Source organism: Podarcis muralis, chromosome 5 (assembly GCF_964188315.1).
Source record: "Podarcis muralis chromosome 5, rPodMur119.hap1.1, whole genome shotgun sequence".
Lineage (NCBI taxonomy): Eukaryota > Metazoa > Chordata > Lepidosauria > Squamata > Lacertidae > Podarcis > Podarcis muralis.
The window spans coordinates 75,671,646-75,691,083 of record NC_135659.1 but is presented as its reverse complement, the minus strand read 5'-3'; the positions used below and the strand labels follow the sequence as shown (position 1 = coordinate 75,691,083).

Below are 19,438 nucleotides of genomic sequence, written 5' to 3'. Positions count from 1 at the left end.
TTTGGTTTACAAGGCCTTAGTACTTAGAACAGAAGGCCAAAGTTTTGCCATCACTAAGCAGTTCATACCCAGTGGTGCCGTGAAGGCTAGGATACAGGTCTAAAGTCCAGACCCTGCAACTCTGAAGGTTCCCAAACAATGACAGAGAAGAAGTGGTTGGAGCAGGAAGCAGCACCATGCAAGTAAGTGAAGCATCCCACAGGCAGCTAAGACTGTAGCAGAACACATTTCCACAGGATGAAAGTGTCAGTGAGCTCAGCCAAGCACATTCCACATTTTGAGCTAGGGAGCCAATGAGGGCACCAGAGCAATGTAAGGGTGTGTCAACCCCACTTTCCAGCATTCTCACTGAGCCTGTGCCCCTAATCCTGTGGAACACCCTCCCACCAGATGTCAAGGAGATGAGTAACTATATAATTACATAACCTTTAGAAGACAACTGAAGGCAGCTCTATACAGGGAATCTTTTTTTTTTTAAAATATGTAGTGTTTTATTATATTTTTATATATGTTGGAAGCCATCCAGAGTGACTGGAGCAACCCAGTCATGTGAGTGGGGTACAAATATGATGATGATGCAACAACCATGCTTCAATCCTGGGGCAGGACATAGAGAAGCAGCAAAAGAAAAGAAAGGGGGGGGTTAATTCAGTTCTAGGCTGTATCAACAGAAGTATAGTATCCAGGTCAAGAGAAGTAAGAGAAGTAATAGTGTTTCTCTAGTCTGCCTTGGACAGATCCCACATGGAGTACTGTGTCCAGTTGTGAGCACCACAGTTTAAGGATATTGACAAGCTGGAGTGTGTGAAGAAGAGAAGGGCGGCTAAGATGATAATGGCCTTATGAGGAATGGTTACGAGTGTTGAGTAGACAAGACTTAGAGGAGAAGACAAGACTTAGAGGTGACATGATAACCTTCGTCCAATATCTGAAGGGCTGTCACGGTGCAGCTGTCACACAAGCAGTAGAATGTAATTCCATGGGTGAGCACCGACCAACATATTTGCAACTGCATTCTGGGCCAACTTGACGCTTCGGAAGAATCTGTAAAGGAAGTTCCCTGTAAAGCACATTGCAGGAATCCAACCTGAATGTAGCTAAGGTGTGTGTCATAGCAACCTTTTATCTCTGACATTCTTCCCCATAGGAAGAATGCTTTCATTTGTGATAGACGATCTCATGCTTGGGAAAGCAGGCAGCTCTTCTTCTTCTTTTGGTACAATGCAGTCATAGGATTTATGCCTCGATCAAGGTCATTAATGTCAGGAGAGATTTACTTCTTTTTGCCAAAGGTGAGCCCAGCTGAACTGTCACCAGTCTACTTTTTGAAGAGCGGCAGGCAGAGACAACTTAGTTGACCTGCCTCAAATAGGGACTAGCGATACCACCAAATTAGACATTAATGAGCCCGCAACAACAAAAATTCTAAGCTTGTAGTACTGATATATATTCAAAGGAGACCCCTTTCATTCCATCTATTCCTCAAAATTTAACTTGAGATTATTTCGAGTGTGTGTGTGCTGATTTTGTGCCCATACAGTGTGCATTCATCTGCTATGCACACTGGCAGCCACAGTTGGCACATGCTCAGATTGCTTTAACCCCTTACACTCAATTAAACTGTGTTTGATTGCTGAGATTTACTCAAGCTTTTTGCCAAATTGGAAAGGCAATTTGCAATACTACACCTTTGCTCCAAGTAATCAAATTTTGCAGAGAATTTCTAAAGTTTGAAAAGGTAGGTATGCCTCCCCCGCAAGGGTGTGCAGCATGTAAATGGGAAGTTTAAAGCAATTCACAAGTCCAGCAGTTTATAAAAAAATGAAGAGCATGGATTCACCATCTTTCTTTACTGTAAGCCCTGCAATTCCCAAATGGCAGTGTGAGTTGTATCCAATTAAGAACTTTGAAAAGTAGTCAACTTCAGGGGCAGATCTTCTATGAAACTAATGAAGCTTCAGCATCCCAGAGCGGCCCCAGACTTGACTTTAGTCCACGATGCTTAAGAATTTTGGGTTTAGTAGACCCAATCCGAGTTGCATTGATTTGAGTCAAATTGATTCATTTTTTTAAATATATATTTCAACAATCCCAAAGTTTGAGAGTCAGTAGCCACAGACATTGTAACCATGCGGTGATCTGTCGTGGAACAACCCCATTGAAGAAGATAACAGTGGTTACCCAGACTTTGTTGCTGGTTGTGAAGGGGCCCCCATAACAGTTCAAGCTTCAGGGCCCCCAGAATGTAAGTCCACCACTAGTCAACCTATATGTGCTGCTCTCTGATCGTTCTGATGGCTGTTGTTATTAAGTTTACCACTGTTATAATTTATTTATTTACTGCCTTCTAAATAACCAAGGCAATATACACTAAAGATAATTTTTAAAAAACAGATAAAAACACAAAACCAGCAAATACATTAAAAACCATACTAAGTAGACACTGGTGGTTCATAAAACCCCATTTATCCAGTTGGAAAAACCTGTTGGAGTAAAACTGTAGGCCTCTTATACCCTTAAACTGGGTTAATTTTCATTTAAGCTGAACGCATGGCAGCTGTAAGAAGTGTGTTCTGCTGCCACCACATGTTGACTGAGAGCAGGGAGAAGAAAATGTCCTACGAGGGGAGGTTGTATGTCCCTGAGAGGGAGACTTGCATTGGTATCTTCTGGGACCTCAACCATGAAATCAGCCCTCTCTCCCTCCACTGCCCATCAGGTTTGCCAAAAAGTTTATAATACTAGTTAATTAAACAGGAATTGTGAAATGTGTATTAAATGATTCCTCTATTTTGAAATGTGTATTTTATATTGAAAGCTACTCTAGATGTTGAAATGTATATTGATGCATTTTATTGTTTTAAATTTCCTTGATGGGTTTAAAAATTCACATAAATAAATAGCAACCCTTTATTTCAGAGTATCAATTTATTGTAGAGTAATTGCAGAGTATCAATGAACAATATGGATGACCCATGTTTCATAGTGTCTTGGAACGCAACAGACTAGAGATGGTAGCTCAGCCATTATCTTTCATTTTATAAATTTTGATCTAGTGACCCTAATTAGCCCAACACTGGACTACTTAACACAGCTATAATGGGCAAATAATTGTTATTCACAAAAACAGCAATAATCAAGGCTTCAAAAAGAGAAATGCCATAAAAATCCATCAGTCATTTAATTAGCAAAAGGGGAAAAACAGTCAGGGGAAACAGTCCGCTGCCTTTATTTTAATCTTGCGGGGTTCATCAGTGCTATCCACATAATGAAGGATTATGCATGGATCTACAGGTATGCTTGAAAAGCATTTATCATTCAATATTCACATTTGTCTCAAAGAAACTGAGTCAGTGGTGGTTTCTAGATGGGCGTTTGTTGTGGAATCAGCATTCCTTGTACATCCAGGTTTATCACAGCATCCATGCTCCATTGTTGACTTGCCAGATCATAAAAAAAACAAATTCAGACTCGACCTTCATGTGGAAAATGTAATAAGTTGGGGGGAAATTGCCAATGACCTGTTTCTGATATCCGAACAACAATGCTAAGTCCAGTCTAGAAGGACCCAATACTTAATGCTAGGTGAGATGTAAACCGTACAAACTGCCAATGGAATGAATGAGTGTGCTGTTGTTTCTTTGTTTGTTTGTCTCTGTTTCTTAACCTTAAATGCTTTAGCAATTGAGCTCACTTCTGTAGCAGTCACCCGATAATCCCTAGTTTATTCTCTCAACTGGTCTGCTCCAGCTATGTGTACAAGGCTGTGACAAGCCTCAACATATAAATAGCTCTGTTTCCAGGGTTTTGGCTCCCAGAAGAAGTAAAGAATTGGTTTCTTTGTTTTGTTTTTTTTTAAGCCAAGAAGAGATGCATTCCCCAGAGGGCCAGAGTTCAGATGCTGGCAAGGTCACAAATGCAGTGATTTCTTAAGTCTCCCCTTTCCCTGCTCCTCACTTGTCAGTGTCACAAGACCATTTGGATTTTGTGGCATGAATAAACATTTGCAGCTTCTAGACTCAATATAGCATTGGAATTAGGACAGAAGGGTTAGCCAGGCTGTGTCCTGTGATGGGAAGTACACAGAATTGATTGCAACCTATATGGGGGAGGGCAATGTGATGAGGCTTATATTGGAGTTACCATAATAATTTGCATGCATTATAGTGGTGATTAGGTGTAACCTGCATCAGAAATACCTAATTTCAATGTAAACAAATAACCACTTAGAACAAAGCATATTGTTTAAGCAAATCTTCACATACATACTCTGGGGAAAACATAATTATTCTGCATCTAAGATTATTCACTATATTTTTCCCTCTCCTCCCCACTTTGTTTGTCTCCCCCCCCCCCCCCTTGGCAAAAACTGGAGCTCTACTTTAGCCTGGCCTGGAGCTGTCCAAGGTACCATTGGAGCCCAGCCTGACTTCTGTAGAGCTAAGGCCATTGCTCAAAATTGAACAGTGGTTCTCTTGCTGGTGGTAGTCTGTGGAAAATCCTCTAAATGGGATGTTTTGTGGTGGGGTGCAAGCACTGGCGGAGGAAGAGGAGTGCGGGGGGAGCGCACCGCCCCTGGCAGCGCAATCCCAGCAAGGTGCCATCGTGGCTGCCAGCTCACCTGTGCTGGGCTCCCTGCCCTTGCAGGCGGCATGCCCCGCCCCAATATGCACGCCCTGCCCCTGTGGGTGGCGTGCCAGCCTCACCCCACCTGTTCTCTACCCCCCAGTGCCAGAGCATGAAGCTCCGCCACTGGGTGTAAGTGGCTTTAGATTTGCAGGATCCAAAAGCCCATGGAAACCATGAGAAACTTGCTCCTAAGGCTACTTAGCTGTGCCTGCTTGAAGATGACCTGGCCAGTCCCTGCCTTCAGGCATGACGGTGAATTTGCTGCTTCATTCAGATGCTCCCTGGATGGGTTTTGTATTGCTGTATTAGTTCTCCTCTTTCATCATACTTGCAGTCAGGCTGATAAAAGGGTAGGTTTTCTATCACTGCAAGCAACAAGGTAGCTACTGCATTGGTGGATGTTTGGAGCATGTTCATTCATTGCTAAAATTGACCTAAACTTTTTAAAATGGGCACTATGCAATTCATTGTGTCTCCCAACATGTTGTGTCCTGAGGGCAGGGCATATATCATGGAAGTGTGACCTTTACAAATGCAAGTCTGATGGTTAGAAAAACAAACACCTTCAATCATTTGTGAGGAGGAAAAAAACTCATAGAAATTCTTGTTTGAAAAAACCAATAATCAAAATTCAAATTATTGGGGGCCCACAGGATGATTTACTGGGATCAAATCACACAATATTTGCCAACTATGGGGTAGGGTATAGTCGACCATGTATGATACATGGCAACTACAGAAATAGAGGGAGTGTTGCACTCTTGCCTAGGTAATGCACTGACACTAGTGAGAAGTTCCCAAGCAGCTATTTAAGAAATAGCTGGAAAAAAGTGATCCAATTTAGGACTGTCTCAAAAAGCAATCTGCCCCCAACCCCCTGCCAAGTATACACAGATTAGACTCAGAATTGGTGAGCATACTTCACTTCAGGAGATGAGGATCAAGTCAGTTCATATTGGACTCCTCAATGATCAAATTCTCTGCCTCCCCTCATTTGGCAACCACTGGAATTGGATGTTAGAGAGGACTCAATAACCTAAGCATTTGTTTTTTAATACCTTCATTTCTCTTGCAAAAATCTTGTTGCAGGGGATTAATTTTGTCATGGGAAGTAAAATCCCATATGTATTTTTATTAGCACTGTTGCTTGCAGGACAAGGAATGAGAGTTTATTTTACACTTCAGCTTGTAAAATTCCACGGCACTTTTTCCGAGCCATGTCCAATAGGCCTTGGCAAAGCATGGAATGCAAAGCCAAGCACTTTTAGATGCCATTGAATTCAATGGGAGATGGTTAAGCCTTTGCATAACACCTTTGTTGATATCAACTGGATGTAAAGCTGCTCACCTTTAGCTGGAATAAATACAAGAAGCCACTTTACATTAAGTCAGAACATCGGCCCATCTAGCTGAACCATCGGTTCATCTATACTGAACAGCAGCTACTCTCCAGGATTCAGGCAGGGAACATACCCAGAGATGCCAGTAACTGAGCCTGGGACCTTCTGCATTAAAAGCGGGAGTTCTACCTCTAAGCTTCCCATGGGCCACTTAGTGTATTTGTTGCCTGCAGAAATCTCTACATAACAAAATGTTTGGCATTGATCAATCGGTAGCACATTTCCTGATTAAATCCATTTGCTTTAGATAATAGAATCAGCCACACTTTGCAACCTTTCCCCATTCTCATGCCACCCAGGTGCATTATTTAACATTTCATACTTCCATATTCAAAGGATTTTGTTTAGCTGTTTGTTTGGCATGCAATATGTTCCTCCTAATATAAAATAGTGGTTTCTTCCCCTGCCCCCCGCCCCCCGCCCCAAGACTTTCTTATAACCTGTGAATTTGATTTTTGTGAAGCCCTTCATAAAAATTTGAAGATGTGTGTATATTAACATACATTGATTTATTCACAGTGTTATATTACATATAAGCGAGGATCCTGTAATATCAAGAAAGGTTAAGGGAGCAGTAGAGCGTGGTATATTTTATTGACAGTTCACCGAAATTGAGCCACCTTTATATTGAATTTGGAACACAGAAAAGAAATTAGCTGGTAAATAAGTCATGAGGTTTACCTCTGAATATGTGTGTACATCTGCACAGTGGCCATTGATAAGTATAATGGAACTTGGACAGAATTTCAAAAGGTGTGCTTTAAGCTTGTAGCTCTCCAAAGGGGTGTTAGTAGCTGCAGCAACATATTTATTCATGAATATTTGCTTGGGTTTGTACTAAAGTGCCTGCTTTCTGAGGTGTATAGCAACTCTGAAAGTCAAGGACAGTGATCAGAAGAGGAGGAGGAAGAATCAAGGAGAATTGAATAAGTGGTCTCTGGCTTGCAACCGATGCTTTCTCAAATATAGAAAAGCACTGAAATGCATAGCAAAGGTTTATTAAACATTTCACTGTTTTGTATTTGAGAAGCACTACCTGTAAACCAGAGGCCATTTAGCCCTAATGAAACGTAATGAAGTTAGGGTTCTTTCATATCTTCTTCTTCTTCTTCTTCTTCTTCTTCTTCTTCTTCTTCTTCTTCTTCTTCTTCGGCGATCACTCATAGCTGAGTAAGATTATCTTCCATAAACATGGTTTTAACAGTATCTGTAAGTGTCTGTGGAAGACAATTCTGAAGAAGAAGAAGAAGAGGAGGAGGAGGAGGAGGAGGAGTTTGGATTTGATATCCCGCCTTTCACTCCCTTTAAGGAGTCTCAAAGCGGCTAACATTCTCCTTTCCCTTCCTCTCGCACAACAAACACTCTGTGAGGTGAGAGGGGCTAAGAGACTTCAGAGAAGTGTGACTGGCCCAAGGTCACCCAGCAGCTGCATGTGGAGGAGCGGAGACACGAACCCGGTTCCCCAGATTACGAGACTACCGCTCTTAATTACTACACCACACTGGCTCTCGCGTCCTTCCACAGTGGAGACCTAGGTTTCTGGACGGGAGTTGATCACAGTGAAGGTTTTCCAAGTATGCCTTCCTCTTAGCACGTTTCTCCCTTTCGTCCCAAGTTTGAGCGTCTTTGAGTCCCATGACACCTTTGTTAAAGGCTATTCTCTAACTGGAGCACTCGCAGGCTAGTGTTTTCCAGTTGTCTGTGTTTATGCTACATTACCATCATCAAGACCCAGCATTGTGTGGCCAATGTCCTATGTGAAACATCAGCTATGAAAAGTAGCTGCAGAGGTAGGAAGATACCCACCCCTTTGTTGCCGGCTCATTTGAGTTGGGGAGCTTCCTCAAGCTTGGTTAGAGAATCTTAGGGATTGCTCATCTTCCTTGGTCCTAAAAGCTTTCCTATGCCATACCTGTGTCAGTAGCTCAGAGGCTGCCTAATTCCCCAGATACGTACAAACCAGCTGTTGTATGAGCTGTGGTTGCTACTGGAATGGGGGGGGGATCAAATAAGACGCTTTGAGGGGTGATTGCAAAGGTGCAAGGATCTTGCTTTACACAGTCCCAGTCAGATGTGAGCTTTTTAGATAAACAACTTTCACTCCATATATCAAAGACTATGAAGTGGAACATTTGTAATCTAATTAAGATTGATAGCGAGATCGCATGTTACCAGACCAAACTGGTCTTGGATATCTATGAGACGAGTAAATTTAGCAAAAAGCTTTGGGTCAGTCTTGAGATTTATTGATAAATAGCATCATTTTCTGATGTTTCCCATTAACCTGCTAATATGTTTCAAATCACTACCAAAAAACAACAATAAAAAAATGCCCTGTGACATTTACTATAGCATGTACAAACGGTGTAATTATGATCTGATGAGAAGAGCCGCCGGGTGCCAAGTTATCTAACTTAGGACAGTTGCATTCGTATCACATCTGCTGTATCGATTTTTCCAGGCATTCTAATTGAAAGTTAGATCTTTATGGGAATAGGAAAGGGAATTAGTAAAACATTACAAAATTACACGAGGCCTCTGATATTCTCTTTCCTTCATTTCAGATTACATACAAGGCTGTTGGGTCCCTAGATCCCACCGCTGACCTGTCTAACCAAAGAGGGAAGGTCTTCAAGCTAAGGAATGAAACTCATCATCTCTTTGTAGGGCTGTATCCAGGGACTACTTACTCATTCACCATCAAAGCCAGCACAGTGAAGGGCTTTGGACCCCCCATCACCACAAGGATTGCAACTAAAATTTCAGGTACTATAACGCGAAGAAAAGAGAGATTTCAGTTTTCACAGGGGTACAGCCAGTGGGGTAGTCCTCTAGAAACTCAAAGCTCGGGTGTTGTATTCAACTGGTGATAATCTTGGGAAAATACAGGCTTTTAAGCCAATGTTGGTTATACTCAGAGTAGACCCACTGAAATAATTGACATTACTCACTTAGGCCCATTCATTTCAGAGGGTCTACTCTGAGCGCAAGTTGGATACAACACTCAGTTTCTTCATATCTGCTCTAGCAGTGAAACTAGTGGTACAACAAACCATCTAGCACTGTCAAGGCTAACAAAGAACTAGTCTCAAAGGAAGCTCTTCAGCATTTGTGAAATGTGGCTTTTTCTCCCCCCAGTCAAGCACTGCTTCCTGGATCCATTTACCATAAGCCAGGGATTGCTCTTGAAAAGATGCAAAGCATACACTCTATCACTGAGCTTTGTGCAATCTCAGTTTTCACCTGTGGAAGCTCCTAGTGGTAAATGTCTTTGAGATTTATGACTAAATTATACTAGTAGATGAAAAATGTTTGCATTTTCACCCAGCGAGGTGGCATAGTAATACTACCTCCCTAAACATTGGATATTATGAATTATAAGTGATTGCCATATAGAACTCATTGTGCAAACCTTTTGCCCATCCCCAGCCACTTTCTGCTTAATACATTTTGTGATTGGGGCTTATGGGTGCTTTTCTTTTGGGGTATAAATTAGAGCATGAATATTTCTTCCTGGCTGCTAAGAAGGCTTAATCCTGGTTATGGTCTGTGTAAAGGTCTGTTAATATCACTCCAAGCTGTGTTTAATATCATACATGGTTTGCTAAACATATGGGGAATGGAGCCTTGTGGGTTCCCATTACATGGATCCCATACAATAAGGGATGCAACTCTGAGGTGTGTTTAAAAGTCCAGCAAGTTTTAATTGTAGAACTACAAATTCCCTTAATTGTATCACTCTACCACTACAGCTTTACATTTATTGTACAAATATATATGTGGATAGAGGGGGAGAGATGGGTTTAAGAGATGGGTGAGTAGATCAGCCCCAAAGTTCTCCACAGATTGGCAGCCATAATCTGTCGGTGGGCGGACCACTCATTGGCATCTCTCAGAGTTTCCCTCCAAAGAAACCCAAAATGGTGTGTCGATTCTCCCCAGTACATCAAGCTGTTTGGGAATGTAGTACAAGAATTTACAGAATGGCAACATACTGGAGCCATTTGTTGGATAAAAGGCTCTGGCAAGAGATCAGCTGCAAGTCAAGATCTGAAATTGCAGGGACAGCAGAATAATAATTTTTTTTCCTGCATCCCTTAAAAGCATTATATAGAAAGCTGAGCAGAATTCAAGCAAAGAATTGCTTGGTTCCGAACCCCTTTCATTCACAGATGGGACCAACATCCAAGAGAGGATTCCGCTGGGGAAGGGGGAGAAGGCAATTTCTGTCTAACCCTGCAGAACTCAGTGCTGTTTTAGAGAGTCCCTCAGCCATCTAGAACAGATTTGGAGGGGGCACAACAAGGGACTTAGTGGGAAGGGAGATTTGGCAGATGTAGATATGAGTGTTCTGTGAGTAGCAATCTGTTTGGGGGAGACTTTACACAGTGGGAGCCAGCGGCAGAGCGAGCCAATCGGGTGCCTGGGGTGGCGTGTGTGCCAGCTGCCCATGGGGCAAGGCAAGCCGGGGGCAGGATACTCCATGGGGCCTCCGAGGAGTCTGCCTGCCTCCTCCCACTCAGCCACCCTACAGAGTGGGACGCGGCGGGTGGACCATTTGACACAGCATGGAGTCTGTGGCAGGAGAGGCATGTGACTTGGATGCGCTGCAGGCCCCGTGGTGAGCGCCGCCCAGCATTTTGCCACCCCCCCCTTAGTGGTGACACCCAGGGCGGACCGCCCCTACTGCACCCTCCTTCCTTCACCCCTGGTGGGGGCAAACTTGGGATCCCAGTCATTTCCCCTTGGAACTTTAAACATATCCAAAGCTATACTAAGGTGTCCTACAGTACTAAGGTTGAAGTCAAGAGTGGCTAAGAATAGCTTAATGTCCAGCTCTTCCTAATTGCTTTAAAATAGCAATCAAGTGCCCAGGTCATTGCCATCCAAGAATTAAAATTGCAGTGTTGATTCTCAAATGTCAATGTACCATGACTAGCTTCAAATCTCATGACATGAAAGAGATCATATTTAACCCATGGATCTCTCCTCTACTCCACAGCACCATCTATGCCTGAATATGATGCAGACTCTCCTCTGAATGAAACAGAGACAACCATCACAGTCTTGCTGAAACCTGCACAATCTCGTGGGGCACCTGTCAGGTAACATGCTCTTCTCTTCTCAGCTCTCTCTTCTCCCTTCTCCCACAATACATGCTTTTTTATATTAAAACATGGCTTATTTTAATTCCACATTTTAGTTTTCAGTGTGGCTAACAAGAAATTGCAACGGTTGTTTTTTTTTAAAAAAAGAAACAACAACAAAAAACCACTAATAAAAAAAGCAAAGAAGCAGAGTAAAGCAGTGGCAAAAGAAAGCAAAGGTAGAAACACAATAAATAGTCCATGAAAAGCTTGGAGGAATAATGTAGCAAATGTCCTTCAGGAGAGGTTAGGCAAGCTAAGGGCAGTTCTGTTTCTTCTGGACTTCCTGGACATTGTGTTTCAGAAGATGGAAAATTCTGTTTTGGAAGCATTTGTTTAGCTCTGAGTAAAAATTTGTGCCCAGGATGTGGACAAAAAACTGACTCCCCACCACCACCACAAGTGTATGTGGGAGGAACCACTTACTATAAATATATGTGGAACCCTATTTTACAAACTGAGAGTTTGAAGAATGTGTCCTGCCTAAAATATTCTGAGCTAGGCAAATCTTCATTCTGAACCACATAATCAACAAGAAGGTTCAGAGAGGACACTAATCTGCCCTGGTGCTTTTGCTAACCATACTTAGCACCAAACCACAGTTTGTAATTATGGATAGCTACTTAGGCATGTATGCCTAAGGACTTCAGTATTTCCAGTGGATATTTTGAACTTTCTGTGAACAGTAGATCCCCATACCATAGCCAATATTTGTATATGTTGTTTCCAACATATGTTGTCGAATTCCAGTTTCTGTCAGTTACAGCCATCATGACCAATAGTTAGGGGTAGAGGGAGAACTATATAAAAATTTCTGCAGTGCACCAGGTTGGAGAATGCTGGAATATAAAAATATACTCCTTTTCTGTTGTTTAGGTATATAGGAGGGGAAACTTGTAGCTTTATTAAAAGTAATATTCTCTGGTATTCTAGATACAGTACTGTATAGCAAATGTAACTTTAGCTGACTTTGAGTGTTTTTAGAAAGATATTGAAAAAGAGAAAATTCCAAAATTAAAAAAAAAATATTTAACATTTTTTTTTTCATATTTCATTTTACCACCTGCTGTCATAAGCATTGCTATTTTCTTTCTTTTTTATTGAACAATCTTTACACTCTTCACTTTTTTAAAAAGTCTAATTTACCACACTTTTCCTATATTCAATAAATGTCTCTGTGGAAAAATGAGGCCATTATGAAAACCTTTCTGAGAATACACACACACACACACACACACACACACACACACACACACACATTATTATTTGACTTATTATTCTACTTATACAGAGGTAATTGAAATGTCACAAATATTATATACATTATTTCCAGAGTTTGATATTTCAATTACATTAATAATATTTTCCTCACATATAGGACACGGGTTCTTTTGAAAAGTTAACAAGGATCATGGAAGACTTTTCTTTCCTCAACCCCTACAAAAGTTTGCATAGACCTGAAAATACACCTCTAAGGAAGGGAATGCAGTAAATAGTTTTTGTTCTGTGGTGATGGTGCTGTAATCTATAATTTAGAAATTATAATGTACCTAAAATTATCCAAACACGGTATGTATATTCATTTGGTAATTTCCAAGGGGGCTTCAAATTAGTAAACAAGTGTAAAAACAATTACAAACACACACAATTAAATACACAATAAAGCAAATTTTCAAAACATTGAAACAAACTACCACAATTAAAATGTACAATAAAACATGCTGTCAAAACAGCACAACAATAAAAACCAGTTACAATATTAGTTAGAAAAATTAAAACAGGGAATTCAAGACAGGGAATCAGGGAGATGCTTATTTAAACAGGTGTGTCTTCAAGATAATTTGACATAGAGGTGAAAAAACAGTATGAACCAGCAGAATGCTAGCTAGCTAACAGGGTCAGTGTATCAGACCTAGACTTTCAACAGCCTGGCTTCCAATGAAAAACATATCCATTTGCTTCAGAACACCAAGTACATTTTTGAAAACTGACTTGGTGGTGTTTGATGCCTTCCCTGGTTTGGACACAAATGCACTTTAACAAGAATTTCACTGGCAGAAAACTCTCGTTTATAATTGCCATATAAACCCAGCTCACAAACTCCCATTCCACCGTGCCACTATCTATTAAATATGGTAGTAGCATCAAGTATCTTGTGCCTAAATGTTCTGAATGCATAATGAACAATCCAAGGAGTGTGAAACTCCTGTTAAGTAATATTTTGGAGGTAAGTTCATTATCTCCAAGGTAATGTTAGTGTCAGATGTTGATCTCCTAGCTGCTGCTGTAGATCAGCTCAAGAAGTAAGCTAAGAATCATTGCATTGTTGAGATTTCTATGCAAAATGAAATTGATATTCACCACTGATGAGGCATGAAGAGCTCAGTGCCAGAGCAGGTTCATCATACAGCTCTCCATTAATTTTGAATGACTTCTTCATTCTCTGTTTGTCTTCTCGGGGGGGGGGGGGGGAATGTACATTTGCTCTATACAACCATTAAACAAATACAGGGGAAATATGTTTACAGAGAACAGGTAGAGAATAGGCAACATAAAGGTGCAGGTGGAAAAGGACAACGTGAATTTTCTCTTGTTCTGCATAAATCTGTTGCCGTCGATCTGTCACATACTGATATCACTTAAAAGTAGAATCCAGAGCACAGCTATGTGGTTATACTGAGATTGAACTCCCATAGTGGCAAGGGGCAGCTGGCCACAGAAGGCATGACCTGATCAGATGACCCTCCGGGCAAAATTAAGGTGTCCTAGGATAACCTGCAACTCTTGAAAATTACACTTCACCCTGCTCATCATTAAGCCCTGGCAGTGTCTAGCTTATCTTGAGGAAAGATAAGAAGGGCTGCCTCTAAGATTTTAACTGGGTGCCCAAATAATTTCACGTATCTGAAGGGCCTTTGGGTTTTGTGGGGGGCATCAGTTCTGGCAGCCCCATTGCCAGCTGCCGCCACTGCAGGATAGCTACAGCCTTTATGCGCTCTGCCACACCTGGCCTGGAGTTCTTGTCAGATCCCACATCTTTCCACAGCATCTTATAAGAGTTTGTCTACAGCAGGCACCCCCAACCTCGGCCCTCCAGATGTTTTGGGACTACAATTCCCACCATCCCTGACCACTGGTCCTGTTAGCTAGGGATGATGGGAGTTGTAGTCCCAAAACATCTGGAGGGTCAAGTTTGGGGATGGGGTTGATCCAGGGGGAGGGGGTGGATCCCATGATCCAGAGCTGCCACATCATTGGGCCATGCAGCAGTGATTTGCTGTGTGCAAGCACTTTGATTCTCCCCCACCCCTAATTGTGTCATGTAGGCATATGGTGTGTTTCCTCTAAGCCTTGGATTCTACTCATGGTTTGGAGCATGAGAGAAGCAAAATGCTTGTGGGAATTAAACCATAGTTTGCTTATGAGCTATGATTTTATGTTATGTGCAACTGGGCCATTGGCTATTTTGTAGCCTGTTTACTAAATCTGAAGAAATTGCTTTTGAGGTTTTCGCTATCTTCTTGGATTTTCACCATCCTGAAAAGTGTGGTCCCATCTGTAAATTTGTCTTCTGCACTTCTCACCCCTGACTCCTGATCATTTATGAAAAAAATGCTGTGGGATCTAGCAGCAGATTCTTTAGATCAGGTTGAGAGCCAAGTCTCTGATTAGACAGAGAGTTAACTCTGCACATCTTTTTGATGCTTATATCCAGGCCACCTGGTTCACAGTGTACCTAGATACATTTGCACCTCAATACAAAGAAAGGGGAGATGACTCAGCTCCACTTCTGCTGCTGTAGACTGAGGCATTTCAGGACTTAATTATACCACAGGTATATAAATTACGGAAACATGTTAATGTTCCCATGATTAAAATTATAGAGGGCCTAATTGAAAAAGCATAAACTGAATTGAAGAATTCCTAATTATAGTTTGCTTTGCAGTGTTAATTTTCCACCATAATGAATGCATAATTTCTTGGAACTAGAAAAGGGGGCTGCTGCATTAATGCGTGGGCTGCAGATGGAATGAGGGGATTATCATAAATGCACAGCAAAGATACAAAGGAAAGCACAGCGGCAATTATGGCATTTCAACCAAGAATTCTTCAATAGTTCCCCTAAAAGCAAAAGCAAGACTTCCAATAAAGCATGGGATGGGCTCCACATATACAATACCAAATCTAAATTTTAGGATTTTTATATTTGCCTGTCTATTCTGCACCCCAAACCATGTGGCCCCTTTGGTAGAAAAATTGAAGATAGATAGAATATTTCAGAAAAATCAGTGAATGTTTATAGGAGAGGTTAAGAATGTATTCACATATATAAATGGCAGAGTTTTTATATTTGTCTTTCTACTTTTAGAAGCGCATGATTCAGGTGGGCACATTTAAAATATATAGAACAGAGCTTGGGGGAGTTTCAGTTAGTCTTTAAGGTTCCAGAAAAGGCTCTCTTGGTTTCGTTGCAACAGACTAAGTTGGCTACCCCTCTGAAGATCATTCCAATTTCATTTGTAAGCAGGGCCCTTGCTCCAGTATTGGGAGCTGGCCTGTACTAATGTGCAATCAGTTTGGGGGAGGTCTTATACAAAATGCATATGCTATACAAATGGGAGGGACAGAAATTTAGTAGGATCATATGCTCCACTCTAAATCTTCTGATTTCCTTACAGCTCTTAATGTTGATCCTACGCCCATTGTATAGGTGGTCATCCCCTTGGTCTTTTGAAATTGTAGAGTCTCCATACTAACAATGCTTTATTCCATTGGTGTGAATTACCTTACATATGTCTATTTTAGCTTTGCAGCTTTTTCCACTACATCTGTAACTACATATCTACTTTGTAACATACCACATGTAATATGCACATATTGGACACCTTAGCTATCAAGTCTAAGGAAATCTTTTTCATTATAAAGCTTGAGTTTCCCCAAGGCTGTTCATGATTGTGTTATTCTCCTCTTTATTTCTAATAATATAGCTGTTGTTGTTGCTGCTGCTGCTGTTAATTTATATCCCTCACCCTCATCCAAAGAAGTCCAGGGCAGCAATATTACTGTTACTATTGTGACAGAATAACATTCATTGAAATCAGGTTGTTTAGTCTGATACAGTGTTTGCTTTTTCTTCAAAATACCAGATATTTGACACCTCTACCTATGAGCTTTGCACATGCAGGATAAGTTCTGGAATTTCCGCAGTTGCTATAAGCCACAGTGGTTTCTTTCAGACAACTTGGCTAGAGCATCTCCAGTCTTTGCTGAGTATTTGTTCTGATTTGTTTGTGGGGAGATTACACAACAATATGCACTCAGCAATTACAATTCATCCTGATTTGCTTGGGTAACAGTTGTGCACATTCCCATTAATTATACTTTCATTCCAAACTTTTTTGCGCATTTCCCTGTCACTTTCCTAACTGTAAAAAGTCTATGTATGTGTATGTATGTTTAAGTAGATTGGTCACACCCAGGCAATAGAGCATTTTAATGGTGCAAACCTCAATTTCTGGTCCTGCAAAATACTGACAATTTGGACGCGGCCAATGTTTTGTCAAAATATGTCATCTACAAAATGTTTTGGGAGATAATGTGAGCTTTGTCCCACATTCCTGGTAATGCAGGCTATGTGAACACAATTTAACATGCTGTATGGATGATAAACTCCAGTGTAACATTTTCATGCATATTGATCCATATGAATCATAACATAAAGCAGCCTCAGGGGTTTTAGTGTGTTGCATACATATCAGCTCTTGTCCTTGGATCTTTCCTTGTCACTCTGAAATAAAGCATTGGGTACCAAAAAAAAAAAAAAAAAAAAAAGACTAGAAGATCCCAGCCATCAAAAATCTGCTTAATGCTCAATGACATGAGCACCTTTTGGTAGCTCTATTTTGCAAATCAAATGAATAACAGGTGGTTCACAAGGGGAAAGGCACCTCTAAATCCACTAGCATAGCTCCTCTCACAGCAGGTCGTAGCTGTAGACAGTCATTATCTTTAATCTGCCAGCAAGGAGTAACATCGAACTGGAATGATAGGGGCCATGGAGGCAGCAGCTATTATGCCTAATCTGTGTTACAAGGCAGGTCAGGTTTATGGAGAAGATGTTGTTAGAACTTGCAAACTTGAGATGTCCGCTGCTGCTTCTTAGTTCTCTCCAGGTGATTTTGATGTAGAAAAGTGGAGCAGGGAATTTTATGCTACACTATAAACATGTATTTTATGAAAAGCTATATAATTTCACTCACCTCGTGTGTGCCGTACACAGGTTCAGGTAAAATGAATGTGTAGAGAGAAAGGTGAGTATTAAATTCTATTAGGGAAGTAATAGTGCCACTGTATTCTGCTCTGGTCAGACCTCACCTGGAGTACTGTGTCCAGTTCTGGGCACCACAGTTCAAGAAGGACACTGACAAACTGGAACGTGTCCAGAGGAGGGCAACCAAAATGGTCAAAGGCCTGGAAACAATGCCTTATGAGGAACGGCTAAGGGAGCTGGGCATGTTTAGCCTGGAGAAGAGGAGGTTAAGGGGTGATATGATAGCCATGTTCAAATATATAAAAGGATGTCATATAGAGGAGGGAGAAAGGTTGTTTTCTGCTGCTCCAGAGAAGCGGACACGGAGCAATGGATCCAAACTACAAGAAAGAAGATTCCACCTAAACATAAGGAAGAACTTCCTGACAGTAAGAGCTGTTCGACAGTGGAATTTGCTGCCAAGGAGTGTGGTGGAGTCTCCTTCTTTGGAGGTCTTTAAGCAGAGGCTTGACAACCATATGTCAGGAGTGCTCTGATGGCGTTTCCTGCTTGGCAGGGGGTTGGACTCGATGGCCCTTGTGGTCTATTCCAACTCTATGATTCTATGAAATTCACCGCCCCTGCTTCAATTGATTTCAGGTGATTTCCACCTTCTGCTTCAGCCCTGTATGACACAACCTACAGTGTTCCCCAGGTCACCCACAAGAATAGAATAGATTCTTTATTGTCATTACACAAGTGCAACATTGCACAAGTGCAACGAAATTGGATGCCATCCCTTAAAAACAACAAAAGCAAAACAACAACAACAACCAAACAAACCACATTCCAGCCACACCCACACCAACACCCATCAAACTCCCAGGTCACACTATCGAGTTACAGCATTCAAAAAGGCCACAGCTCTTGGATAGAAACTGTTTTTCAGTCTATTTGTCCTTGACTTGATGTTTCTATATCTCCTGCCAGAAGGCAGTAGTGCAAACAGACTGTGTCCCGGGTGAGATGAATCCTGCAGGATGTTGTTTGCTTTCCTAAGACAACGGGAACCGTACAGTTCTTCCAAAGATGGGAGAGGATGACCAATAATCCTTTGGGCTGTGGTTATGACCTTCTGGAGCACCTTCCTCTCCCTAGCTGTACAACTGGAGAACCAAGCACAAATACAGTATGTAAGAATGCTCTCTATGGAGCCTCGGTAGAAGGACACCAGCAGTCTCTCACTCAGATTGTTCTTCTTCAAAAGTCTGAGGAAATAAATTCTCTGCTGGGCCTTCTTCACCAGAGCAGTGGTATTTGCGCTCCAAGTCATGCCCTGATCGATAGTTACTCCCAAAAACCTGAATTCCGCCACCCTCTCCACCCGTTCCCCGTTGATATACAAGGGCTGAATGTCCGCCTTTTTTTTCCTGTAATCCACCACCAATTCCTTGGTCTTAGCCGTATTAAGAGCCAGATTGTTCTCTCCACACCAAACACAGAGCCGCTCCACCTCGTCCCGATAGGCGGACTCATCCCCTCCTGAAATGAGCCCTACCACCGTAGTGTCATCAGCAAACTTGATGATTTTGTTGCTGGAATAGATGGCTGTACAGTCATACGTATAGAGAGCATAGAGCAGGGGACTCAACACACAACCCTGTGGTGAGCCGGTGTTAAGGCTAAGGGCTGTGGACATATGTGACCCTACTCTAACCCTCTGAGAACGTTCTGACAAAAAATCCAAAACCCAGAGACAGGTGGAGTTGGAGAGTCCAATCGCCTCTAGCTTGGACACCAGTCTATGGGGGAGGATAGTGTTAAAAGCAGAGCTAAAATCCACAAACAGCAGCCTCACATAACTCCCCGGCTGCTCCAGATGGGACAGAGCAGCATGGAGAGTGGTGGTGATAGCGTCTTCTGTGGATCTATTTGCCCTGTATGCAAACTGGTAGTTGTCAAAAGTTGATGGAAGACAGGAAATAATGTGACGGCGCACCAGTTTCTCAAAA

The 19,438-nt window shown here is 41.7% G+C and overlaps 1 protein-coding gene across 2 annotated transcripts in view; it reads left to right on the top strand.

Annotated features, from left to right (window-relative positions):
• Positions 1-19,438, top strand: part of PTPRT (protein tyrosine phosphatase receptor type T) — a 619,644-nt gene that overhangs the window by 478,763 nt on the left and 121,443 nt on the right. For both annotated transcript variants that reach the window (XM_028734967.2, XM_028734972.2), the window contains exons 10-11: positions 8,594-8,795; positions 11,032-11,134. In XM_028734967.2, the coding sequence (XP_028590800.2) occupies positions 8,594-8,795; positions 11,032-11,134 (305 nt within the window). The remainder of the gene's footprint in view (positions 1-8,593; positions 8,796-11,031; positions 11,135-19,438) is intronic.